The 26,582-nt window shown below is 44.1% G+C and overlaps 1 protein-coding gene across 1 annotated transcript in view; it reads left to right on the top strand.

Moving 5' to 3' along the window:
- Positions 1-24,945, top strand: part of Grb10 (growth factor receptor bound protein 10) — a 155,673-nt gene extending 130,728 nt beyond the window's left edge. Inside the window, exons 7-17 of the mRNA XM_048339576.1 lie at positions 2,419-2,534; positions 3,871-3,939; positions 5,819-5,956; positions 7,478-7,588; positions 9,629-9,727; positions 14,831-14,908; positions 15,812-15,928; positions 16,719-16,785; positions 17,020-17,107; positions 21,845-21,938; positions 22,778-24,945. Coding sequence (XP_048195533.1) covers positions 2,419-2,534; positions 3,871-3,939; positions 5,819-5,956; positions 7,478-7,588; positions 9,629-9,727; positions 14,831-14,908; positions 15,812-15,928; positions 16,719-16,785; positions 17,020-17,107; positions 21,845-21,938; positions 22,778-22,924 — 1,124 coding nt within the window. The 3' untranslated portion in view covers positions 22,925-24,945. The remainder of the gene's footprint in view (positions 1-2,418; positions 2,535-3,870; positions 3,940-5,818; positions 5,957-7,477; positions 7,589-9,628; positions 9,728-14,830; positions 14,909-15,811; positions 15,929-16,718; positions 16,786-17,019; positions 17,108-21,844; positions 21,939-22,777) is intronic.
- Positions 24,946-26,582: the final 1,637 nt, after the last annotated feature.

The raw sequence follows: 26,582 nt of genomic DNA, 5'->3' as shown, positions 1-26,582 counted from the left end.
CTTGAGAAAGTCTGATGTCCTTAGAATTAGGCTGAAGCATCCAGGAAAAGCAGTAAGTTTTGTTGGTTTGGTTATAGCTTTGTGTTTGATTCTAGTCGGGTAGAAATACCCTGGCAATAGCTTCTTGGACTCATGCAGTCGCTATACTCTGACTCATATGTGTCCTATAGAAAGGTCTTGATCCATGCACCAGTGGCCCATACCTGTAAATCCTAGCTGCTCAAGAGGCTGAAATCTGAGGATCCTATATGGATCCTATTTTCAGCCAGGCAGAAAACTCCATGAGACTCAACTCTCGTTAACAGCAGAAATCTAGAAGAGGAATTGTGGCTCTAGTGGTAAAGAACACTTGAGCAAGAAAATGAAGCAAGAATGGGGACACACACACACACACGAAAGCTGTTGGACAAAACCAGCCTGCTTTGACGCTCCATGTATAACCTAGCCTTCCCAGATTGCTTTTCTGTCTCTGTCTCTTTGTCCATTACATTTGCAAATGCCTAATTATGTCCTTCGACACAAGCTTGAGAGAGAAAAAGAAGGCCAGTGGCAGCGCTTGTGCTGGTATCCAATGGCTTTTTATATACAACACTCTCTCACTAATGACTTTGTTCCTAGATTTTGTCCTGGAAGGCGTTGAGCTTTTCAGCAGGTTTTCCCCTCCTTGGGCAAGCAGTGCCTGGGGACAAGTGACTGGATGGGCTAAATGTCAGTCCACAGGCAAGCTGGAGGAAATACGTGATGTCAGGCTGGATGCTGGACTCAGTTGTAGCCTATATGCTAGATCTGCAGATCCTCTACACCAGCTGGGCGGCACAGGTTTTGGCTGAGTCACAAGTGGCTGCATTTTGTCTTTGTGGAAGCATCAGACATTTTAGTTGTCTCCTTGTAGAATAGGGCAAGGCCTGGAGACTTAGACTTAGTTTCAGAAGCTGAAAAAAAAAAATCCTTCAAGGAATTTAACCTCTTCCATGAATACAGAGTATTTTTGGAATGCCATGATGGAAAGTTGTAGTCCAGTTTAATCAAGGCCACTGGAATAACAGGAAGTTTACAGGCAGCCATGTGAACTAAAACTGGAGGAAAGAGCTTGGCACAGTTGCTGTCCACTCCCTGACTGTGGTGGCCACTTTCTCTGGAGCATTTTATGGCAGGCTGTGGCCAGGCAGATCTAGACCCTCAAGGAAAGGACTCACTATGTTTCCCATGTCACTGAGAAAGGAAACAGGAATGGATGCTTTGGGTGTGTTTGCTATAAGACCCCACCTAGAGAGTCTGCGGGCCTCTGGGTCACCAGAATGACCCAAATGAAAGATGCATAGTCATTTGGGGATGCACAAGCTGACTTGGCTTCTTTTCCAAATGCTGAGATCATTTAGAAATGCTTTCTCTCAAACTTTGTCCCTCCCTTCCAAGTGGATATTTCTAAAGACTCATTCTGGCATCATGAAAGAAGCTGGGGACTTCCAAGGACAACTACCCAGCCCCTACTCAGTCCCTCCATCTAGAACATGTTGGCCTCATGCACACTGACCTGCTGTATGTTTTCTCTATTGTTTATCCTGTTATTTGACATGGCCACTTCCCCTACATCGTAGTTTTTTTAGGAAATCCACAGGAGGGACTGTGACCACCCTCAGATATCCCCTACAGGTAGATTGGTGAGGTGTAAGTAATGCTCCATGTGGAAGCAGAAGGTTTGAGCATCAAGAAGAATAACCACCCTTTCCCAAGTGATCATACAGTTTAAATAGGTGGCTATGGAGCACGCATGCGTGCACACGTGTGTGTGTGTGTGTGTGTGTGTGTGTGTGTGTGTGTGTGTACCATGCAGAATGAGTGGTCAGTCACTGATTCTTCCAATTGATGAGAATGTTCCATGGTAAGATCAGTATTGGCTTCAGTGTGAAAGGTGAATATTGGTACATCCTGTCTGCCTGCAATGTCCATGTCCCTGCTACCAAATTACATTTCCCCAGACAGGTTCAAGCACATGAGTTTCTTGGGATCCAAAGCTGCCATGGCCTCCCTATCTCTGTGCCTTCTCTTCTTCCCATTCTGCCTTTTTTAAGCCTTCCTTGCTCAGAGACTTTCATCTCTGAATGTCTTCCTTAAGTGTTCCAGCCTATTCTTCATATGCCAAAATGTCTTAATGGGAAGATAAAATCATTTGGCCCTCTTTCCCTTTAACATTTTGTTGATGTCAGATGTAAAAGAAATATGTAAAAGACCATATTCACCAGAATTCCACATTCTGTATATTTATGAACTCTTAGGTATTGGATACCACTCTACAGAGAGGCTTTGAATTCAGTTCACCCCAGGCCTCATCTTCATTCATGGTGTTTAAAGAGCAGGAAATCAGACCGGTTTATCATTGGTGTGCCCATCGGACTAACATGATGTTTTCCCTTGCAGAACGGTGCTTGGAAGACCATGAGCTGGTGGTTCAGGTAGAGGGCACCATGGCAAGTGAGAGCAAATTTTTGTTCAGGAAGAACTACGCAAAGTATGAGTTCTTTAAGAATCCAGTGGTGAGTCTTTTCAGGGTTAGGGTTTGGGATTCTTGGCATCAAGTGTCATAGTTGGTTTGAATATCAGATGATCAACTAACTGAGTCTTACGTGGCAGTGTGTGGATTCAAGAATCTTGAGTTTCTATTTAATGAAGCAATCCTTCCTCAAAGCCTGGTCTCTGGCACTTAACTAAAACACTGTTGTCACTGACTGAAAATGGTGGTAGCCTTCTTCAAATAGTGATGACAGAAAGGGTGTTTGTCTCTTTAGTCCAGGGAAAGGCCAAGCCCTGGGGTTGTACAGTGATTTTGAAAAGTTCACAGTTGATTTTGAACAAATTGATCAAATACTCAGCAAAAAAAAAAAGCCTCTTTTTTGCATATAGAAGTAATTGTCTTGTGACTGATATATGGAAGAAGGAAGAAAGAAATCAGTTCACTATTTATGAACACAAGATGATGCTAAGTGAAATGAACTCCATGTTATGGAAATGACTGTTATATCACTGTTGTAATTACTTTCAACATGCCATATGAAACCCTAGCTTCTTTTCTTGATGATCCTCTTGTATCCTCTTCCTGTGGTTGTCCCGGCGCTATCACTGTATCTCATCTGAGTACCCTGGATACTGTATATACTGGTATTAGAACTAGGGAAGTGAAAGGGAATATCAAAATTGAGAGACAAAGGATAAAAAGACAAACGACTCCAAAAGCAATACTTGCAAAACCATTTGGTGTAAACCAACTGAACAACTCATGGGGGGAGAGGGAAAGGGAAGGAGGGGGAAGGAGGATGAGGGAGGAGATAACAAGTACCCAAGGCCTAACATATGAAACTGTAACCCCTCTGTACAGCACTTTGACAATAAATAAGTATTATTTTAAAAAAAAGAAAATAAATCAGTTGGCTAGGTTTGTTGGTGTTCTCTCCTTCACTGTTTTCTCCCTTTCTGTTTTGGGGTGAGGCCCTTGCCCTCTGTCCTGCCAGGATCTAAATAACCTGCATTTGCTCTCCGCATGAATCATGGAGCATAAAGGTGTCAGCTTACAGAGAACACCTGGATGCCCTCTGGCTCCAATAATTTTGCTGCTCTGTTTTTGTTGTTGTTGTCATTTTAAGAAACAAATTTGATAAGGCTTTTCTGGCACATATTGAAGAAAAGGCCTTTTCCACACACTCCTCCCTGGGTAGTTCAGTATTCTTTATCTAGCACTATGCATGGTTATTTAAAATACAAATGTACACAAATCATACCTGAAGGAATATTTTTACTACTGAGAGATTTCTAAGTTTGCCTTCCTCCCACTGTAAAACTAACCCTCAATGTATTTGCATTTCCTTGTTTCCTTAGAATTTCTTTCCAGAACAAATGGTTACTTGGTGCCAGCAGTCGAATGGCAGTCAATCCCAGCTCTTACAGGTACTCATCAAAATAGTTTCTGTTCAGATTTCTAGGAAAAAAAAAGTACCCTAGAAATTGTTACAATAAAAACTTGGAAGAGGCTGGGCTCCAGGGACCCATGTCTAGAACCAGCTACCCAGAGGCTGAGATCTAAGGATCATGATTCAAAGCCAGCCTGGGCAAGAAAGTCCATGAGATTGTTATCCCCTGTTAACAAGCAAAAAGCCAGAAGTGGGGCTGTGGCTCAAGTGGTAGAGCATTAGCCTTGAGCAAAGAAGCTAGGAAACAGCACTAGGCCCTTATTTTAAGCCCCAGTACCAGCACAACAAAGAAAAAAAGGGAGGGAAGGGGGGAGGGAGGGAGGGAGGGAGGGAGGGAGGGAGGGAGGGAGGGAGGGAGGGAGGGAGGGAGGGAGGGAAGGAAGGAAGGGAGGGAGGGAGGGAGGGAGGGAGGGAGGGAGGGAGGGAGGGAGGGAGGGAGAGAGGGAGGGAGGAAGGGAGGGAGGGAGGGAGGGAGGGAGGGAGGAAGGGAAGTTTAAAGAGGTTACATCTTTACTGTTAACCTTGACTGCTGATAGAACAGCACAAATGACTTTGCTCTGACTCATACACAATCCCATGATGCTATCGCTTAGTATGGGCAAGGTTAGGATACCAGATTCTCCTGCTGATCATTTGTCCCCTGGAAATCTCTACAGAAATACTGAGTAAGTCTACTTCATAAAGAAAAAGTGGCCAAATTTTCACAAGTCCTTTGCAAAGTATGTACATGAAAATTAAGGACATTTGTTGTAGTTGTCCTTTGTTCTAAATTAGTTCCAAGAAAACGTGGTCTTTCCCCTCCCTTCCAAGGGAAAGGGTCACCAGAGGGTCTTAGTGATCTCACATTGCTCCTGGGACATGAGAAAAAAAGAGGGACTGTCACTGTCTCCCCACCTCCCCCAAACCTGTTTGTACAATGTACCAAATGAGAGAAGACACCATTCTCTAAGGTAGCCAGCAGGCTTCAAGTGGTATAGAATTCAGTTCCTAGACAATCTTGCCCCAAACCCTTCTTTTTCTGTATTTAATCACCAGATTTCTTTTTGCTGTCAGAAAGGTAAGAGTGGAAGAGCTCTGTTCTGGTGGTCTTTCCCAAGTCCTCAACTGTGGCATTGGTCTATTTAGCCAAGAGGTGTTGATAGTGTCATCCTCTTTCACATGAGGACAGTGAAATGCAGATTGGTTTTTAAGTGCCTTGATTTTGAGATTTGTATGTTGTGAGGGTGCACCATAGTCTCCTGAGACTCAAGATGGAGCCCACAGCCAGGTACCCTAGAGCTGTCTGGTTTAGCCATCTTACCTGTTCCCCATCCAGGCCAGAGGACCTGCTTTCTTCAGTGTCTCCTCCCAAACTTCCCTTGTAGCCTAGATCTCAGCCTTCTTTGCCATAAGAGTGTTTGTTTGTGTCCTTGAGCCTTTATTCATAAATATTCTGTAAGTGGGGTTAATTGGTCTCCCACTAAGGTATCCCAGGTACTTTATGCACAGACAAATGTCATTCACACCCCTGTGCATTGAAGGATAGATGAATGTGGCAGGCAGATGCTCATCCTCAGCCCAAGTTAGATATATCTTGGAAATCTTAAATAAGGAAGAGAATCCTTAAACATCTGCCTTGTAATTTATTGCCTGATTTTAGTATTGTTAGATCCATTTGCTTGTCTGTGTTTCATTATGGATTATATTCTATGTGACCACAATTTAGAAGAGATTTTTTTGAAAGGAGAAGATTCAGTGACCCAAAGAAAAGTGTACTTAGTATTTAGTTTAGAAAATGTCAATGGTGTGTAATAACATATCTACTTTAATGATTTTATATGAACATTGTCCAATTTTTAAAATTTGCTCTCCCACAGAATTTTCTCAACTCCAGTAGTTGCCCTGAGATTCAAGGATTTTTGCATGTGAAGGAGCTGGGAAGAAAGTCGTGGAAAAAACTGTATGTGTGCCTGCGTAGATCTGGCCTCTACTGTTCCACAAAGGGAACTTCGAAGGTGAGTTTTCAAACCCACCAACAACAATGGAATCTGCTCAAGGCACATGTGCTCAGATGAATTTGAGCTTAATTTTCAGTCAGTTTCCCCTCCCCCCTTGTTAGTCATGGACTTGAACTCAAGGCCTTTGGACACTGTCCCTGAGCTCTTTAGCTCAAGGCTAGTGCTCTACCACTTTGAACCACACATCTCCACTTACTTTTTTTTTTTCTGGTGGTTAATTGGAGATAAGAGTCTAATGGACTTTCCTGCCCAGGCTGGCTTTGAATGGTGATCCTCAGAGCTCAACCTCCTGAGTAGCTAGGATTATAGGCATGAGTCACTGGTGCCCAGCTTGGGCTTCATTTTTAAATGCGTCTGAACCTCCCCTAAGCTTGGCAATAATTTATTGATGAGCTGATTGTATAATAGGAGTCTACTGATCCAAAACTGAGTAATGCTGGTCTAGGAAGCACTGAGCCACATCCCTCCTGTACTCCCTGGGCTGCCAGGCCCTGTCTCTTCCACTTGTAAGCTGGGAGCCAACTCACATGGAGTAGGGAGCTTCCTAAATCACTGCATATTCCACTAACTTGGGATCCAGGCTGGCCATAGTATGTGTGCTAGATTATGGCCACCCTAATGCCAACCTAGCATGTGTCCATTGTAAGCATTTCCTTTGGTCACCTGTGTATATGCCCAGTGGGAAGAGGCATAAAAGATGCAAAAATAGCTCCAGGCCCCTAGTTCTCTGTTGCTAGCATTGTGGGCTTTGCCTAAGGTCTCCTCTTTTCTTGTTACCTTCCTATGTACCCTGGTAGTTAACTGTATCTAGGCAATCTTGGCTGAGTATTGATTGGGCTTTGAGGAGCTGCAGTCTCTTTTGCTCTGCCATGAGGGAAGGGGAGCTGTTGAGGACCCCAGTGATAGTACCTCAGGTCCACCCAGTACAGCTCTGAAAGTTAGCAGCTGCTGAATGTATGAGCTAGAGAGGGAGGGTATCATATCCAGAGAGGGTTCTCTGTCCCAATAGAGCAGGAAGGGGTCATGTCCATCGACTTACATGCAGAAGGTAGAACCAGCTTGTGGTCTTGAATAGAAAACAAGAAACAGAGCTCAGGAGATGATCTGATCTTGCTCTCAGTGGGGGAAATGAAGGCAGCATTGGGCACATAGCCTGCCAAAGGTCAACTGGCCCTAATCATTTTAAGGGCTTTTAACTCTGACCTTGTAGCTACAAACTTTCTCAAATGTTCCTTGACTATTTCGTCATGGGGCTTCAATTTGGCAGGACAAATACATTCCAGTAGACTTGTGTCTGAGAATTTGAGAGGTGGGATTTGGGGGTGAGGACTCGGTGGATTTGTTTTTAATGTAGTGTTTATTTCACATGGTGGTCATGGTTTCTAAGATGTCAATGAGGAGCTTGGTGGATGCACCTGCACAGACTGCCCTTTATTTAGAAAAATGTGAGAACAATTGCTCTTTTGTGTGCTTGAGATGTGCCCACTGCACATAACCTGGCCACTGTTTTTATTGAAGGAGCCCAGACACCTGCAGCTGCTGGCTGACCTGGAGGACAGCAACATCTTCACTCTGATTTCTGGGAAGAAGCAGTATAGTGCCCCCACCGACCATGGGCTCTGCATCAAGGTACCCTGATACCAGGCTGCCCACAGATCAGAACAAGAATGAAAGCAGTGCAGTAAAAACATAGACTGAAGAGAAATACAAATTCACATGTGACTTGTCTGTTCCCAGTTAAATATCAGTGTACACTGCAGAAAATCAATGAAAAGCAGGCATGGGTTGAGAAGTGCCAGTCAGTGGGATATGGCTCTGCCACAGGGTGAAAACACATACAGATGGATGTGTGTACAAATGATTGATACACAAATGTATACCAGATACATGCAGACAAGTGGAGATTCACATACATGTGTGTACACGTATACTCCTGTATGCAGTCTCATGTATCTACACACACATGTTCAAGGGCAGGACTGTGATCTCTCCCTGATGAAAGTTTGGCAATATTGGTAATCATACTGGTAGCTGATAATTCAGTGAGCATTTACTGTGCATGAGACGTTCTAACTAAACTTGATATCAGACTTTATCTTGCGTGGGTGCTTGTGGGTTAAAAGTAAATCGGCATCATTGTGTGCCAGTGAGCAGTTGTGCCCACTCTGATGGGAAACTCTATCCTGAGGTAAAGACCAAAAAAAAGGAGCCTTCCTTAGGCTGAAGGAGAGAAAAAGTTCTTTGCTCACTGAAAACTCTTGGTTGCAAACCCATTTGGTGCCCCTTACTCATGATTTTCACTGTAATAGTTTACTTATGATCAACCAGAGTCTGAAAATAGTAGATGAATAGTATCAGAAAATACAATTTATTTGTTTTAAATTGCACATCATTCTGAATAGTGTAATGAAATCACACTGTCCTACTCCATCCTTCCCAGGTCCTGAGATATCCCTCTGCCCAGTGTATCCTCTGTATATGCTAGTCACCTACTGGTCACTCACTAGCCATTTCTATTAAGAGGCTTACCATGCTGGTATGATACTGCTTCCCTTAGGTGGGACAATGAAAACTTTAGACCTAATAAGGAAAGGAAAAGAATCACATGCCGAGGTGGCTGTGATCTTCTGTGAGAACAAATCTTACATCCATGCAGTTGTGAAAAAGGGTAACCAATAGTCCTGTTGTCCCACCTTACTCTGAAATTTTGGGGCCCATAGTGCATGGTAAGCACATCATTGTGGAACTGGGTACCATCCATGTTTTCAGGCAAATACCAGGGACCTTGGGATATGTCCTATGGTTTGGAGGGGAGACTATTGAAATAGGGACCTATTTCACACCAGCCAGAAGCTAAGGCAGCCTCAGAAGGGACTGGAGATGGAGCCAGGTAGCCAGTTCCTCGCCCTTCTCACCAGCTCTTGCTGGCAGTGCTTCTTTTCTCCTGAAATGCCACCTGCATCCAAGAAGGGCTCTCATCCCTTCAGATTCCCAAGGTAGAGAGCCAAGTCAGTGCTCTCCTCCTCCCTACCTCTGGACTGTTCTTTGAGTTGGAGCAGGCAGTTCATTTAACATTCTCCACCCTCATCACAAGGCGCACTCTCCACCTGATGAACCTGTCCACTTTCTGTAGTAAAAGAGCTGTGATGTGCCCCCACCTGCCTTGTGCCTCAGAGGTGGCACTGGTCTCACTCTCTGGACTTCCACTTACATAAGCCTCCTTGGGGCCACTCGTACAGCCCTTAGCCTCTCAGAGATTACCCCTTGCCAGCCAGCTTCTACAAGGACCCTGCACCCAGCCACTACCTTGGACTCTACAGGAGATGACATTGAAAATTGTTGCTTCTGTAACTCAAGGGGACAGATCATCTCCACAGACTCCAGTGTTCCCTCTATAACACTAGATGCCTCTTCCTCTCTGCTCCTCATGCCTGCTTGCCCCGCACATGGCCTTGTGATGATTTGTTTTGCTGTCTGACTCTGAAATTCCACTAGGAGAGGGTTTATTCTTGAGATAAGGTATAACTAACAGCAACCCATGGCAGGCCCATGATCAGTCCTTAATAGGAGGCTTATCAAGCAAGTGGGTGGACAAACTCACCACAACCTGCACCAAAGATGTGGTTCCTGCTCATTATGTTGCACTGATTAATTTTTCTTTTACTCTAGCCAAACAAAGTGAGGAATGAAGCTAAAGAGCTGAGACTGCTCTGTGCCGAAGATGAGCAAGCCCGGATGTGCTGGATGACAGCATTCAGACTCCTGAAGGTATCTGACAGCTTGCAGAGTGTGGAGAATTGGAACTAGACTTCGGTCAATTCCAGACAAAAATTGCTCATGGCATTTCCATTATTCTTTTCAGTACCTTATCAAGCATAGTTTCCAGTCCTACTAAATAAGATTTCATGAGTTTCCAACAGAGAGCTAAATATTAAGGTGATAGCCAGGTTTTCTAACCTATGCACTATTGGAGGATAGGGATCTAGAAAAAGGGGAACCCTGGGAATTAGAAGACACTAAGCAATATCCTTGGTGCTCTGAGCACTTCCCTCCCACTCTCGAACCCTGTTCCCAGTCTTGAGACAGAATGCCTTTAGACATTGCCACATTTCTCTTAGGCACCATGGAGTGAGGAATTGCCTCTGGTGAGGACCACTACTTTATAGAAGACAGTAAAATTGTACTATTCATTTTTTGTTACTGCAATGAAATACCTGAGGCAAGCCAAGTTTATAAAGAAGAGATGTTTATTTAGCTCACAATTTTGGAGGTATGTAGGCATGGTGCTGGCATCAACCCTGGTGTGATTTCTCTTGGCTATGTCATGTCTTTGCAAATAGCAATGGCAGGAGCCTAGGTAGCAGGAAGAAATCACATCTCCCACCAGAAGCCAGAGAGCCTATTATCCCACAGTCCCCTTCAAGGGCACACACCCAGTGACCTAAGGATCTCTCAATAGGCCACACCTACTAGGGTTACTACCACCACTTTAGGGACAAAGCAGCCAATGAGGAGGGTTAGTTCTTTGGTGACTATATGGACTCCTAGCTTCCAAAATGCCAAGGCCAAGAGACCTGTAGCTAGTATTGCACATAAGGCTTCTTGTCCATACATTCTAGAAGAATTTATTACATAGAACCTGATACAGACTAATGCCTGGGAAAGCAACAGTAATTGGCAACATGATGTCATCCTGTTATTTATTATAATCATACTGTGATACTTTACATACATGCAATATGGCCCACACATCCAAGATTACTTGTGTCTGTAAATTCCTCTCCTGAGGCAAATTAGTTGAGGCAAATTAGCTTACTGAAATTCAGGCATCTCTGGAAGAGATACCTGCTAGGCCAAGTGTGGCTGATGGATTCAAAGGCCCAAGGATCACTTTACAAACCCTCCTAGAGGACTTTCTCTCAGGGAGGAAGTCAGCTGAGGAGATGATGAGCAAAAGATTTAGCTCCAAACATTTGAGGAGCCAGAGATCATCTGCTCCATGGAGAAACCTCTTACATTGATCTTCCAGAAAAAGAACCTTGTTGCATTGTGGTTTTCCACTGGTAACACATACAAAACAATGCAACCAAATGTTCCTAATTCATCATAGAAATGCAAATGTTGGTGTTAGTACAAGATATTAGAGATGGTAGACTGCTCCTAATTCTGTCTGTTATCCGTGGGGAACTGAGTTGTGAGAGGCAGACTGCAGCTGTCGTGTGAGTCCAGTCTGTGTTCTATTGTGCGGAACATTTTGTCAGGCGATGGGAAGGAGGCATATCCCTGAAGGTTGTATTTGTCTTTGTTTTGATGCACGCACCCATGTGTACAAGTACAGGGGAAAGGAAGCTTACAAAGGTAGACTGGGCCCACTGGGGAGATAGGGACAGAGGCCAGAGAGAAACCATTCAATTTGCACATATGTTTTATTTTTTTAATCTGCAAAGAAACGATTTTATTTGTTCATCTATTTGTTTTCTGCAGTTCTGGGAATTGAACCTAGTCTGGTGCATGCTGGCCAAGCTCTTTACCACTGGAATCACACTCCCAGCTATCTTTGTTGTTTGTATTTTTGTTTTGTTTTGTTTCAGCAGTAATAGGGTTGGAACTTAGGGCCTTGTGCTTACAAGACGGACATTCTTCCAGCTGAGCTATAGTCCTTTTTTGTCAATGCAAAATATGTGCCAATCCTGGGGCTTGAACTCAAGGCCTTGCACTCATGTTAGACTTTTTCACTCATGGCTGGTACTTTGCCACTTGAGCCATCCCTCTACTTTCAGCTTTTGCTGGTTAATAAAAAGTAAGAGTTTTGAGTATCTGCACAGGTTGGCTTTAAGCCTTGATCCTCAGATCTCTGCCTCCTACGTAGCTAGAATTACAGGCATGAGTCACTAATGCCTGGCTTACAGTGATAATTTTTGAGAATAGAGGCTCATTGCACACTTGGGTGCACACCTGGGCCACAATCCTGTGTGTCATTTCTCACCATAGCTGGGATGACAAATGCCCACCACTACATCTAGTCTCTTCTCTTCAAGGCCTTTACTACCTAAGCTGGCCTTGAACTCTGATCTTCCCATCCTCAGCCTCTCATTCTTAGCTTACCATCATAGCTTGGGATAACAGAAAGAAGATGAGCAAACAGAAAGCATCTCACCTCTACCACACTCACCTTTTGGTTGAGATTTTCTTTTAAATGCTTTTCCCCTTCCCTGAGAGCCCAAGGAGGCTGCAGGTCCATGTCTAAACATAATGCCAGTGTCCCAACTGCTTTACTGGTCTCTTCTGTCCTGCAGTTACCAGATTTTCAGGGTACATCTTGAAGTGTCATTGGGATAGGTGCTTCACATGCTCTAGTAGTTTCTTGCCTTAAGATGTAATTTGTCTAATAGAGCATAGCCGCTTCAGTTTTGGTTCTGGTTGGTTTTGTCTTCTTTGTTGCCAGAGTAGGGGTTTGAACTCAGAGTCTCACAGTCTCTCTGGGCTTGCTTGTTCTCCTTTGGTTCTCGACCACTTGGAGCCATACCTCCATTCTGTCAATTTTCTGATTAATTAGCGGTGGAGTATCTCAGACTTCACTTCTCTAGCTGTCTTCAAACTCCCTTCAAACTCAGTTTCCTGAGTAGCTAGGACCGTGAGCATGAGCCATCATCACCCAGCATTCAGTTGTGTTTTGATTAGCATTTCCTAGTTTTTCTTTTACCAGCTTTTTCTATTTGTCTGAGTTCTTACTTTTAAGGAGTATCACTTAGAAGCATAAATTAGCTATAAATACTTTTATCTTTGTATTGGTACATTTACTATGATTTCATTGTAAAATTTTAGTGATGGTTAGTATTTAAGCTTTGTATTTGAATCTTTTTTTTTCTTTTTTTGTAACAGCACTGAGGGTTGAACTCCAGGTCTCATGCTTGCTTAGCCAGCACTTGGCCATACCCCCAGTCCTGTGTTTGAATCTGCATTTGCTAAATGTTTTTTTCCAATTTTTTTCCATGCTCCCCTTATATTCCTTTTCATCTTGATTGGATTCATCAGGTATTTTTATTTCTATTTGCTCTCTCAGGTCATTTCTTATATATATCCATTTACTATTTTCTAATATTTAACCTAGACATCACAATTTGCATCTTTCACTCATTAAATTCTCATATAGTTTAATTCCTTTTTATATTAAGTCTAATATGAAGGCTCCATTTCCCCATTCCCATTTTCAGTTGTTGTTGCTATAAGTACTAATTACAATACATGAACTCCTTAAGATACATTGTTTTATATGTTCAATTTTTATTTTTAATCCCCCATTTATTTATACTTAACACTTTTCCTAAATTTGGTAATCTCTCTCTCTCTCTCTCTCTCTCTCTCTCTCTCTGATGCTGGTTCTGAGGCTTGAACTAAGGTCCTAAGCACTAGCTTTTGTACTCAAAGCTAGGGCTCTACCACTGGAGCCACAGCTCTACTTCTTTTTGGTGGTTAGAGATAAGAGTCTCACAAACCTTCCTGCTTGGCTTGGCTTCAAACTGTGATCCTCAGATCTCAGCCTCTTCATTAGCTAGCTAGGATTACAGGCCTGTGAGCCAATGGTGCTAGTCTTGCATTCTTCTTTATGGAATTTAGAACTTGGCCTAGCGGTTCTTTTAGTCTGGTAAATTTCTCCAACTTTGATTTCACTGCATTATTTAAGTTTATAGCAGTCACTTTCTTCTGTAATGTTACCATTCTGTTGCCTTCTGGGTTGGTCATATCATTTATAAAAAATGTCAGCAATCTGTTCTAGTGTTTCTGTAAAAAATAATATATGTTTTCCTCAGGTTGCTCTTGTTATTTTCTCTTTATTTCTGTTTTTAGCAGTGTTTCCATGGTGTATTTAGGATCAGATTTATTTATCCTACTCCTTAAGTCTATAGATAGATTTTATTTACTTATGGTCGATCCCGATTCCCTTTGACCAGCTTGGGGTACTTTTTTGGTCTCCCTCCTCTCCTTTCACACATGTGGTGACACCTCTGTCACAATTCTGCCCTCTGTTCTCTATATTCATATTTTAGGAATAAATAAGACTGAGAGCTGAAATGGAATTTCACATTCTGTGAAGGAAGGTTAAGAGGGGAATGTACCCCATTTGGAAACAGCTTTTTTTTTTTTCCTGGCTTTTTTTCCCATCTCTTTTTTTCTTTTTCTTTTTTAAAATATTCCAAGTTGATGGTTTGAGTTAGGAATTTAGGAGTGTTGGTCAGGACTGCGAGAGAAAGAGAGAGAGTGTGTGTGTGTGAGTCAGAGAGGGGGGAAGAGAGAGAGAGACTTACTTTGCAGAGCCTTTAATTCTTATTGCCAAGACAAATAAAGCACAACTGTTGAGCTGACTGAGCAGTAAGCCCGGTGGTTGGGGGGAACCGTGGCTTTGGAACAGACTGTGTACATCTGAATCCTGACTTTCCTGTGACCTTGGATTACTAGCTTTATCTCTGTGTTTCAGTTCCATTATCTGTGAAATGGTGGTAGTTACAGCACATAGCTCATGAAATGGCGTGTGTTAAATGAAATAATGCAATCCACTTAGGACAGTACTTGGCCCCTGGCAGCACTCAATGAGGTTAATTGTTCTTGTGCTTAACATTATTCTATCTGTCACTGTCCCCTTCTTTCCCTCCCCGTCCAGCCATCCCTCTCCTGAAGTGACAGGAGGCAGTGAGGCAGAACTGACAGACGTGTACTGATCTTGAATGCGGTCAGTTCTTGGGGGCCATCAGCAGGGAATTTTTCGCAGTTCTGTATTTAGCCCTGCTGTTTCCAGTCAGGGCTGTGGCTGCGAGGTGGGGCCTCTCGGGGCCTCACAGGGGCTCTGGCATTGACTCTGCCTTTCCCCTGCAGTATGGAATGCTCCTCTACCAGAATTACCGCATCCCTCAGCAGAGGAAAGCCTTGCTGTCTCCTTTCTCCACGCCTGTGGTAAGTAGAGCCTTGGCCTTCCTCGGTCAAGTGCCTCTTCAGCTGCTGCCTCGCCATATGTTGTGGACATCTCGTTTCACACAGGGAGGCCAAGAGGGACTTCAAACAGTGTGTGCACATTCCAGGGGAGCCAGTGAGTCTCAGGCGTTCCATTTCCCAGGACATTCCGTTTGTGCCTGCATAGCCCCATTCCTGCATCTCCACACAGGATTATTTCGACAGATGGCTGTCTTTGCATGGTCAGAAATGTGGACAGCAGCTTCTAGCTCTGCAGAAGCTGCCTTTCTGGCCTTTGGCTTTTGTTCCTCCTAAGCCATTGGTGTGGCTGCCTGTTCACACTGAAGCCATTCCTTGGTGGGAAGGTAGGGTGATCACCCTACCTCTCAATGTGTGCTCCACAAAGATCAAAACCTGATCTTAAAGATCTCTCAGTGCCTGTGCCTAGGAAACAGGAGGTGCCCCAGAAAAAGCCTGCTGTTTGTTACCTGAACAAATAAATAATAAACTATATTGGTATAATACATTTCAGGGGTCTGCCATGGGGACATAGTGAGCAAGTCAGGACAAGGCTCACCCTTGCTGTTTCCATTTGTGGGATATGCTTTAGCAGAGGTTAGGAAGCCCATGAAGGACCACAGAGCCCAAATCCTATTGGCTCCAGGTGACCTCACCAGCAGCCTTTGAAGCCTATGAGAAGAGAGGAATGCTTCTTTTTATTTTTTTTCAAAACCCACAGCCATTTTAAGGGTAGTGCCTTACTGACCAATGAATTTTCAACCTGAGGCAGGGAAGGAGGGGGGCCCCTTCCCCTGCGTCTTTAGGATCATTTCCTGCCAGGATTCCTCTGTGTGCTGCCGTGGCTGATTTCCTGCATCTTAAAAACTTGTGGTCTTCTCTTTACAGCGCAGTGTGTCTGAGAACTCTCTCGTGGCAATGGATTTTTCTGGGCAAACAGGAAGAGTGATAGATAATCCAGCTGAAGCCCAGAGTGCTGCCCTGGAAGAGGGCCATGCCTGGAGGGTAAGTCCCTAGCCCTCCTTCTTCCAAGACAAGCCTGCTCCCTCATGGCTGGTTCCCCCTACCTGGGTCTTCTCCCAGAAGAGTGGCTCTGTGAGTATGGAGGGGTGCAGGAGGAACTATAGGACACAACTGGCCCTTGTGGGCCCTCCATGCTTCCAGTCCCAGCCTGCCTCCCTGTTGGGTGACTCCCAGGGAAGGGACTAGAAAGGAGTAGAACACTCTGTCCTCTTTGGTTCATGGGAAAAAAACTGTTCCTATTGATGAATCGTCAGTGCCTGACCATGAAGAACACAGAGTCAGGCTTGAATGAAGTCGGCAGGCATTCACACTGGGGCTCTAGGCCCAAGGTATAGAGTTCTTTTTACCCCCAAAGCTCAAGTCCTGAATCTCCAGGAGGGAAGAGTATGTCACCCATCTTGAAAGTTTTCTTTGAGCCACAAAGGCCATGCATAAAGCAGGAGTCTGACTTGGCTCACCTCTGACTGAAGCTCACCTCAGAGTGTGAGGAACACAAGAAAGCACCCATGCAAGGCACACAAATTCTCAAACCGAGTTTAATGGCAGAGCTTTTCTGCTAAAAGATTTTTTTTCAGGAATCTCATTTTATACCTTCTGGGTAAGAAACATAGCTGCCAGTTCTTGGGGGAGGGGTGGTCTAGAAATAAACCCAGAATGCTTTTGATTTTGTTTGAGCACTGTTGCTCACAAGTTTTCCATCCTCAGTGGTCAGATGGGGGTGTTGAGTGGATTAAGGATCGTCTTGATACTAACATGGGCATTTCTCCTGCAGAAGAGAAGCATGAGGATGAATATGCTGGGAAGCCAAAGCCCCCTGCACCCTACCTCCATTAATGCAGGTAACATGCCAGGCTGCCCCTTCCTGCCCTACAGCTCCAGCCCTCTACCATCCCCAGTGGTCTCCAGACAGGAGTGCACCACAGGGCCATCAGTACAGCTGGTGACTATGTCATGGTATTATGCTGTGTCCTCCCCTTGCCTCTCCTTCCTGAGCCTCAGACCACAGGGTACTGTGAAGCCACCAGTGCGGGAAAGGACTGGGTACTATGTCCTCCCCTCTCCTCTTCCCGCAGTGATTCACAGGACCCAGCACTGGTTTCATGGCCGCATCTCCAGGGAGGAATCTCACAGGATCATCAAGCAGCAAGGCCTTGTGGATGGGTAAGAAGCCTCAGTTGCTAAGAACCACTGTTAGTCATAGTTTCACTATGCTTGGAGTACATTCTCTCTGTTCCTCAGATAGCCCAGATTGGCAGGCAGTGGATATTTAGTTGTTTGTAAGATTGTGCTGGAATTTGGACACAGGACTACTTCACAATTGCTAGATAGAGTACTCTTCACTTGAGCCATGTCCCGAGCTTCATCCTCATTTTAACAAGAAGTGTAGGGTTGTTTGTGGATTGCCCAGATATTAAGAGACAAAGGATTCTAACCCACATCTGCCCAGGTTGAATAGAATTACCTTCTTCCTCTTAGAAGTTTAACACAAGTCAAGTAAAAAAGTTGTTCTATTCATTTTACGTTATTATTTTTTTTAATGTAGGTCCTGGTGCTTGAACTCAGAGCTGGGGCACTGTTGTCCCTGAGCTTTTTTGCTCACGGCTAGCACTCTACCACTTGAGCCACAGCTCTGCTTCCAGCTTTTTGGCACTTAATTAGAGATAAATTTCACAGACTTTCTTGCCCAGCCTGGCTTCAAACCATGATCCTCAGATCTCAGCCTCCTAAGTAACTAGGATAATAGGCATGAGCCACCAGCCTCCAGCTAAACAAAGTTATTTTGCCTATGTGTTTTTTATTTATGCACTTTAACAGTTAACTTAGAACCACAAAGAGGTGTTGGTTTTCACAGTTGTAACTGGTTGAATGGCCCTTCTCTCTTGGGCCAGCACAATCAGGCTGGACAGTGGTTGGCTTCATCATGTATGTTGTGGACACTTGTGGCATTCACCTAGCTTGGCTAGGTAATTAGGTTCATGTTTACAGAAAGTAACTGTCACAGGGCCCCCAGGACCAGCCGGAGAGGCCGGTTCCCGGTGCACGAGCAGTCTTTTTGCACTGCATTTGATCCTTTCCGGGCAAGCCCTCTACCACTTGAGCCGTGCCCCAGTCCTGTGTTTGTTCTTAATCAGTAGGCAGGCTGATCTTACATCTTTGTGTAGTGTTATATTTTCAGTCAAACTTCATTTTTAAAATTTTATTGTCAAAGTGAAGTACAGGGGGGTTACAATTTCATATGTAAGGCAGTGAGTACATTTCTTATCCAACTTGTTGCCTCCTCATTTCACCCCATCCCTCCTCCCCTTTTCCCTCTCCCCCCTATGAGTTGTACAGTTGTTTACACCAAATGGTTTTGTCAGTCAAACTTCTTGATGGTCATTTTGCCCTAAGTTGACTACTGGAAGGTGATTTCAGGTGTCACCAAATGCACTAGAGTCAAATGTCACAGTCCTTTTAACCCTGACTCTTTCTAGCTGAGTTATCATACCCACAGGCCACAATTATTAGGTCTTTTCAGTGGAAATGGCTTTATGTGTGTTAGGCATAACACACCTCTAGCTCTGAGCTTTTTAAAACCAAAGGAAAAATTAGGTGAGTTCACATTGATACTGCCAGTCCAAATTGAGCATGCAGATTTTAATCTGTTTTGTTATTTTCCCCTTTTACTCTAAAAATATTGGTTTGTTGGTTACCAATGGCAGTCAGTTACACACACGCACACACACACACACACACACACACACACTGATTCATTTGACAGACTCTTGAATTAGGATTTCATTGCAGTCTTTACAATGAATCTTAGAAGGGTCTTGGCAAATTACACTAAACTTCCATGCTAAAGTCATAGAATGTATTTCTTCCCTGTGGTTTCTTCTGCCCAACTGCAAGGCAGTCAGCTTTGTTCTTGTTGAAGTCTGTTGTTTGCGAGTAGATTGATATTATTTTTGATAGCTTCAAAAAATGAAACTCCTTACTAAAGTCAAAACTATAAAGTAGCAGGTCACTGTTTTTATTATTATGTTCATTCTCCCGATGTTTCTGTCTTGCTTTCTAAACAAAGCAGCTCGTGTTCATCTTCCCTGGTTCTCTCCCACTCCCAGGCCCTCTTACATGTCAGTGGGGCATTGTTCTTTCCATACAGCCCTCCCTCTGGTTGGGACACCGGTGCTTCATTGTTTCCTAATTTCACTGGTGTCCTTAGAAGTGGGTATGCCAGGTGGAAAGCAGAAGCCTCATGGAATATTATGAAGTAATTCCTGATTCCCTCTGTGGGGTGCCTGCCATGTGGCCATCCATCCAGAACTGCAGGCAGCCAGTCGGGCGGTAATTTACCCTTGTCTCTCATGAAGCAGGCTGGGGTTCTTCCCCTGTGCATAAGGACTGTTTGGATATCTTTTTCTTTTTGTACTTCTGAACTATCTAATTTAATTTTTCAAGTTACAAATGCTTTTGTTTTTCTATTCCTGAATCATAAAGGAATTTGTTCATCTCTATCACTTGTATTGTTTCTCTCCCTCCTCCCTTCCCTTCCACTCTCCCTTCTTTCCTTCTTTTTTCTCTTTTCTTCCCTTTCTTTTTCTTTCATCCCTCCTTCTTTCCCTTCCTTCCTTCCACCTTTTCTTCCTTGTTTGTGCTTTTGTTTTGGTATTTCAACTGCAGATGCATTTCAGTTGGGTCTGATTTTGTTTTGTTTTCTATGTAACTAAAATTATCCCAGAACTCTCTTCTTGAGATGCCACCTGTGTCATGGAATGCTCTCTTTTGGAATGGTGCCTTTCCTAATGATGGAAAAGGATATTTCTCCTCTATAGTCTCTAGCCTGCCCAAGAAAAATTTTAACATTTGAAATTTCCTTTTCTGAGATATTTTTTAGCTTAGAAGTGAATTTGTTTTCCCACACTTTGGTGCAGCTCTGAACCCCAGGAGAAGTGTGCCTTAAAATGTTCCAGGGATATCACTGCTAACTCCTGTCTGGAATTCATTAAGGAGGCTGAGTGGGCCTCTTGCCGGATGACATCATACTGCCAGAGAAGCACAGGCCCCACAGGAGGCTTAGTGAGGTGCTCTGGCCCCACCTCAGGAGCGCCCCAGGATCCAGCCTGTCTGAGGCTCAGGGAGGAGGGGGTGAGGAGAAACTGTGTCCAGAAAAAGCTGGGCTTCTGAGAGTAGGGAAGAAGAAAATGCATCTGCAAAGCAAGGTGAATCAGATAACCCATTTCTAATCCCTACTGGTCTCCATGAGAGATAAATGAAGGCAAATCAAGTTCAAAAGTCACAACAGAATAACTTTGAAACAGAGAGTGGAAATAACATGTCAAGAGACAGTTATTTTCTGTCCACAGTTCTTAACACTGCCTCTCTAGCCCAACCATTCAGTTCTGTTATGGTTGGCATTTCCCAAATGGAGTAGTGGCAAAATGCTAGGCAACCGGGCATATGTAGTTGGAAAACTTTGTGGTAGAGCCCCTTCAAAAATCAAAATGGAGAGTTAACTGCTTCCCATTATTAATATGACAGTCTGAAAACTGGTGATGTAGCTGATGTTGGTATTTGGGTTTCTTATTACTTTAAGATATGCTTAAGAGATTTTGTCTCTCCTGTGCTGATTTCTATCTTATCAGCTGCACAGATTTGTTTGTAGCAAATAATTACACATTATTTATGCTATTCTGTATCTTAGTTTTTATAATTGCTTTGAGGTTGCAGAAAAGTTGCGCAAATGACAGGGAAGAATTCCTGCATTCACTTTTGCCCAGGATATCCCAGCATATTCACTCTGTCATCTCTCCTCTATGATTTGTCAAGTCATTTGAAAAGAAGTTATAACTTGGTGCCACCTTTTTTCCAGTGATGACAACATAACGATTCCACAAACCAGTTCTTCTTTGGCATTAGCATAACCACAGTAGCATTATAAAAAAAAGAAGTGAGCACTAGAACTGTAGTCAGAGCTCCTCCATACACTCATTCAGATTTTGCCAGAGCCCTTAGTCCCATGCTTTATAGCAAAAGATACAGTCTCCTATCCCAACATGGTCACAGTATGTTATGCAGGACCCAGTGCTTAGAGAGAGTGCTTGGGCTTATGTGGGGCTGTGTTCTCAGGGCGAGTGGCTTATGCACTGAGGGCAGGAGTGGCAGGGATGTCGATAGGGGTATTGGGGCATCTTCGGCACAGCCTGTAGAAAAGCACCTGAGTGCTATTTTGACCCATTCCTCGTAGTAGAAAGGTGGATATGTACTAAATACAGTCTCAACCTGTTTTCTATACTGTAATGCTTTTCTTTTTGTTTAAAAAAAAACAGAAAGAAATGATGGTCTGCTGGTTTTAGTATCCAAGGAAAGTCCTAATCAATGGTTACTGTGATGATTGTCAAGTGGCTATCTTCTGATCTGACACTCTGATTTAATGTCACCAGCCTTCTCCTCTGTGGAGAATTTAATTGCTCCTTTATTTCTGATACCAGTGCATATTCCTGTTCTACCTTATGAGTTATGTGCCATTGCTTCTACCATTTGTCTTGATGCTCCAGCGGAGCCGTCCTTCTTGCTGGGTTGTTTCAATATGTCTGTTAGGCTCTCTGCACTATCTAACTTTCTGGCACAAAAGTTCCAGCTTCATTTTCTCCTTTCATTCCCTGCCTCAGCCCTGGACCCAGGGGTCCAGCCACGACCCCAGAGGTCCCTAGTTCCTTTCAGTGGAGAATAATATCTCAGAATATCAACTGGTGTCCGGTGCTCTTGCCACAAAGTGCTCTCGGGTGCCACTTACCGTGCTTTGTGTCCATCTTGTGCTGCAGGGCTGGAAGGTGTGCATGTGTGCACATGTGCATAATGACTTTGGGATTGTTTTTTAGAGTCCTAACAACCAATTTCTGGTTTTCCCTCCCCCAGGCTTTTTCTCCTCCGTGACAGCCAGAGTAATCCAAAGGCATTTGTCCTCACACTGTGTCATCACCAGAAAATTAAAAATTTCCAGATCCTGCCTGTAAGTACTGATACTTTCACACCAATCCCCACTGGGGCTTGGGGCTTTCTGATCTCATCCCTAATGTGATCTTCAAGTTGTAAAGTAACAAGATGTAACAGATGATCAGATAGCAAGCAGTTTCCCACTCACAGGTAAGAATCTGTGTGGGGGTTTATTCTTTGAATGTGGGACAGTACTTCCCTAGCAATGAAGCTACGGAGCACCCCCCCCCACACACACACACCTCTGCACCTCTCCCTCGCCTGAGGAAACAGGGAGATAAGACTTTCCCGGTGACTTAAACTCACCGAGTTGAAATACATGTTAGGAATATATGTCTTCCCTGGACACCAGGCACAGTTCCTCTGCTTTAATAAAAACCAGCCACTAAAAAGCCCCAAGATCTGGAAAAGTTGCTTTATGCACATGATTTTATTAACCCTTCAGTGACTACAGAGCTGCCTCCTAAAGGAGCAAATTGAACATCAGGGTTTCAGGGGAGATTGCCCATATTGTAGCAGAGGATACAACCCTTATGTGTTGATGTATCATTGGCTGTTGTGTTGTTCCCTCCTGAGCTTAGTGAACAACAAGACTCTGACAGCCCTTTCCTAAGTCCACCAAAGAATACAGAGGAGCCTGGTGTCCCTTCCCCCCAGGGAAAGTTTAGTTGTGTGTGTGTGTGTGTGTGTGTGTGTGTGTGTGTGTGTGTGTGTGTAAGATAGATGGATATATAGATACCCCTCAGGAACCGAACCATGAACAAGCAGACCAAACTGCTGCTGACCAGAGGCCCCAGGTTGCTTCCCATGATGTCTTCTAACTCGGGAAGTGTTTCTTTGTGTCTCTCACTCCAGTGCGAGGATGATGGGCAGACCTTCTTCACCCTGGATGACGGCAACACCAAGTTTTCCGATCTGATCCAGCTGGTTGATTTTTACCAGCTCAACAAGGGGGTGCTGCCGTGCAAGCTGAAGCACCACTGCATCCGAGTGGCCTTATGACCTCCCAAACGTCCTCTCGATGGAGAAAGGAGGAGAGAGAACACTGGAATGAAGAGGAAGAGGTCTGCGTGAGAATTGAGAATACACATCTATTTCACACCCTAAGATTCAGAATGCTGTGGGTTTGTTCAATGCCAACCCACCAAGATTGATTAGTTTGTTGGACTTTGAGATGCTTTGCTGTTGCGGATGCAACAGCATTGCCTCCCTCTGCGCCAGCCACACGGGGGGGGGGGGGGGGGGGGGGGGGGAGGGACGACAGATCCAGCGCAAGTGTGAGAATCAACTGGAATGACCATCTTGGCTGGGCCACTTAGAAATGAGAACCAGATAGAAGTGATTGGAAATGAACTCTTGCCCTGGGATAATCTTGACAATTAAAACCGATATGTTTACTTTTTTTGTATTGATCACTTTTTGCACTCCTTCTTCGTTGTCAATATTGTATTCACCCTGTGGTAGGAGGGGATGTGGCTTTTTTGAGTCCAATGAGAGAAAACAAACAAACAAAATGTGTTTTGTATTGGCAGATTTCAGACTGAAAATGAGTCTCCACAAAGGGTTCCATAGGACAACTAGCACCCACTGAGGTTGCCACAGTGTGGATTTGGCTCCCAAATTATAGACCACCCCCAACCCTTCCCAGTATACTTGAAAAGCTTTTTCTTCTTCTTCTTTTTCAAAAAACAACAACAAAAAACAAGTGTCAACTGTGGTCGGCATCACATTTTGTGGACTCAGTCAGACTCCCACTCTCTGTCAGTCATTGCTCTAGTGCAAGTGTCTGGTCCCTTTGTTATTCCCTTGTCTAGTGCGGGAGACTATTACTTAGAAAAGCCTACTTCCCCCCACCCTCCCCCCAAACACATACACACATACACACACACACACATACACACACACAAAAAAAAAAACATGGCTGAATGACCTCACTGCTAAACTGGCCCATGCCAGCCTTCTTGAGACACTGGCACTCTCCGTCGGCTGACGGTGAATCCCAGCTAGTCTGCCCGGGGCATCCTCAGCCTCGTGTTGTCTAACCACACGCTGGTCTAGAATGACCACTGCCTTAGCCTCTGCAGTGGCCTGAGTCATTTCCTGACTGATCTCCCTCCGGGGATTAGAGGATCTTCAAAGAAAATGGCTCCTGCGTGGCTTTGTGTCCCCATGGTTTCCATGGTGATAAAGACTGGGAACACTGCAGGCACGGGCATGACCTTTAAAGGTCTTTGCTTCATGACCTCCGTGCCCTGCTGGAAACCCCCCTAAGCCAGCAGATGCAGGTGTCCAGCGGCGCTTCTCTGCTGAGTGGTAGCGCCCGTGCTGTAGGCACCAATTTTGAATAACGTGATACTTGCCTCCCATCCTGGGAGTTGAATCAAACAGTGGCTTGAGCTATCACTGGGTCCCCCCTGAGTCCCACAATGGACCCTTTGCCATGTTTCCTTCATTGAATTGTCAGGTGTGAGGTGACCATTTCCTTCCACTTGAGCCCAGAAACACAGGCAGCGCTTGTGTGTCAAGCATTAGATGCAGCCGTGGTGAGCAGAAAGCTTTCCATTTCCAACAGCCCCCACGGCTGTCCCCTGCACTTATTGTGCTCACCCCTGGATTCCCTGAATCCAGTCCACTGAAGTGCTCCCTAAGGAACCGCATTTCCTAGGTCCTGTCTTAGGCCCCTGGAGTGGAGGGTAGCCGTGTGACCAGCGTCACTAAGGCAGATTTGATGCTAGCCAGTCTGCAGCATAGAAACACTGTGTTTCAGTTTAAAAGCCACACTCCGGTTTCCATGAAATGCCTCCTTACACAAATGAAGAATTTTCTTTTGGTTTTTGTGTTTTGAGTAAAACATGTTCTCAAATCATATGAACTGTTTTTTTGTTTTTTTTCTTCTCGCAGTTAACCATTCAAATGATTGACAGTGAGGTCATTCTCAAGTTCATGCCTAGCTGCATGTTCCCGCTGATCTTCACGTCCAACATTGTCCCTTTTCCTCTTGGCTGGTCTGAAGTAAAAACAAACAAAAAACCTTTAAAATTTAAAAAAAAAAAAAAGAAAAAAAGAAAAAAGAAAGAAAAAAAACACAAGCAATTTTAAGATTTCTTTTTTTTTTCTGTTTAAGTAGACCAGTCCAGCAGTGTATCATCCCTCTTATGGCTCTTTGTAGAACAGTTAGGATGCGCAGTATTTCATATTTATACGTATGCGTTTTATTTAAGCAGAGAATAAAGGCTTGATTGATTTCACGATTTTGTATGTAGCTGGTTTGACGTAGTCTTTTTGTACTTTCTCAGCCGAAGTGAGTTACTAGAGGCTCTGCCCCATCCGGGCGGGACACTCGCTCTGTTGCAGCCAGCATGGCTGCAAGGCCCTGGCTTGCCCGCCTTTGCGAATTCCATCTGAGATAGCAATGTCCCTGGGCTGGTGGGCGTCTAGCCCCCTACCCCAGGCACTGAAGGACAATTTGACTTTTATTTTTGTATTTAATTGACATGAATGTAAAGGGGACAGCTCAGGGTTGTTTTGGAGCCTTTGTAATGTCTGCCTGTGATTTTTCTTTTCTAAATGAAACTCCATGTAGCAACCTGGACTAAATTGAGAAGGAAACACACACACATACACACACACACACACACACATACACACACACACGAAAAAAAAAAACAAAAAATAAAAAAATTCTACAAAAAAATGCCAAATGCTTTTTTTTTTCTTTGAGTATTTAGAGTTTTAATAGGTAAGCTCTGTTACATTAGATGTTAGAGTTCAAGAATGTGTTTTTGTTTGCTAAAAACCTTGAAGAAACATGTGCCTCAGCTTAGATGTTTTGTCTGCTCCTTTCTGCACTTAAATACCTGACAACAATTTGAGTGACCGCTGCACCTCTGGGGGCGGGACTAGCTTTGCGTAGATTTGTGACGTCACAGTGCAAGCTGCAGTGACTGTAATATGGCCTGACCTGTAAGCATTTTCAGGGAATGCAGGAGGTGTTGATTATGAGACAAAACCTTTTACCCGTGTGCTTTGCTTTCATTCTGTATATAGCTCTTTGGCTCGTGAACCTAATTGTAAACTTTCAGGTATTTTTGTACAAATAAGGGACTGATGTTCTGTTTCTTGTAACTAGAAATAAACATTAATACAGTGTTCTTCATTTACCACCGTTTGTAATGTTTCTGTCTGTACTTAAAAGCCACTGGGGGGGGGGAGGAGGGGTGGAAATCCCTTTGAAAAAGAACTTACAACATTTCAAACACATTCTTCCCATTAGGAAGGAGTTGGCATGAACAGTTGGTAGCTGTGTGAGGGCTTGTGTCTTGAGCAAGCTTGAGTGAATGTGAGTGAAAGGCAGAATCCACTCAGCCATCCCACACAGGGAGTCAGTTATCCATGAAGGTTTAGCAGAGACCTCCAGAAACTTGAAACATTCACAGTAGACAAGGCCAGTGGCATTTCTTTTTCACTGCAGTGGAACAGACAATTGATGTCAAGGACCTAGCTGAGTGCTGGTGATTCATGCTTGTGATCCTAACTACTCAGGAGGCTATGATCTGAGGATCACAGTTCAAAGCCAGCCCCGGGAAGGAGAGCCTGTGAGACTCATATCCAGTTAAGTACCAGAAAGCTGGAACTGGAGCTATGGCTCAAGTGGTAGGAC

Source organism: Perognathus longimembris, chromosome 2 (genome assembly GCF_023159225.1).
Source record: "Perognathus longimembris pacificus isolate PPM17 chromosome 2, ASM2315922v1, whole genome shotgun sequence".
Classification (NCBI taxonomy): domain Eukaryota; kingdom Metazoa; phylum Chordata; class Mammalia; order Rodentia; family Heteromyidae; genus Perognathus; species Perognathus longimembris.
Note: the sequence above shows the minus strand (reverse complement) of the source record. Positions and strands in the feature narration are given on the sequence as shown.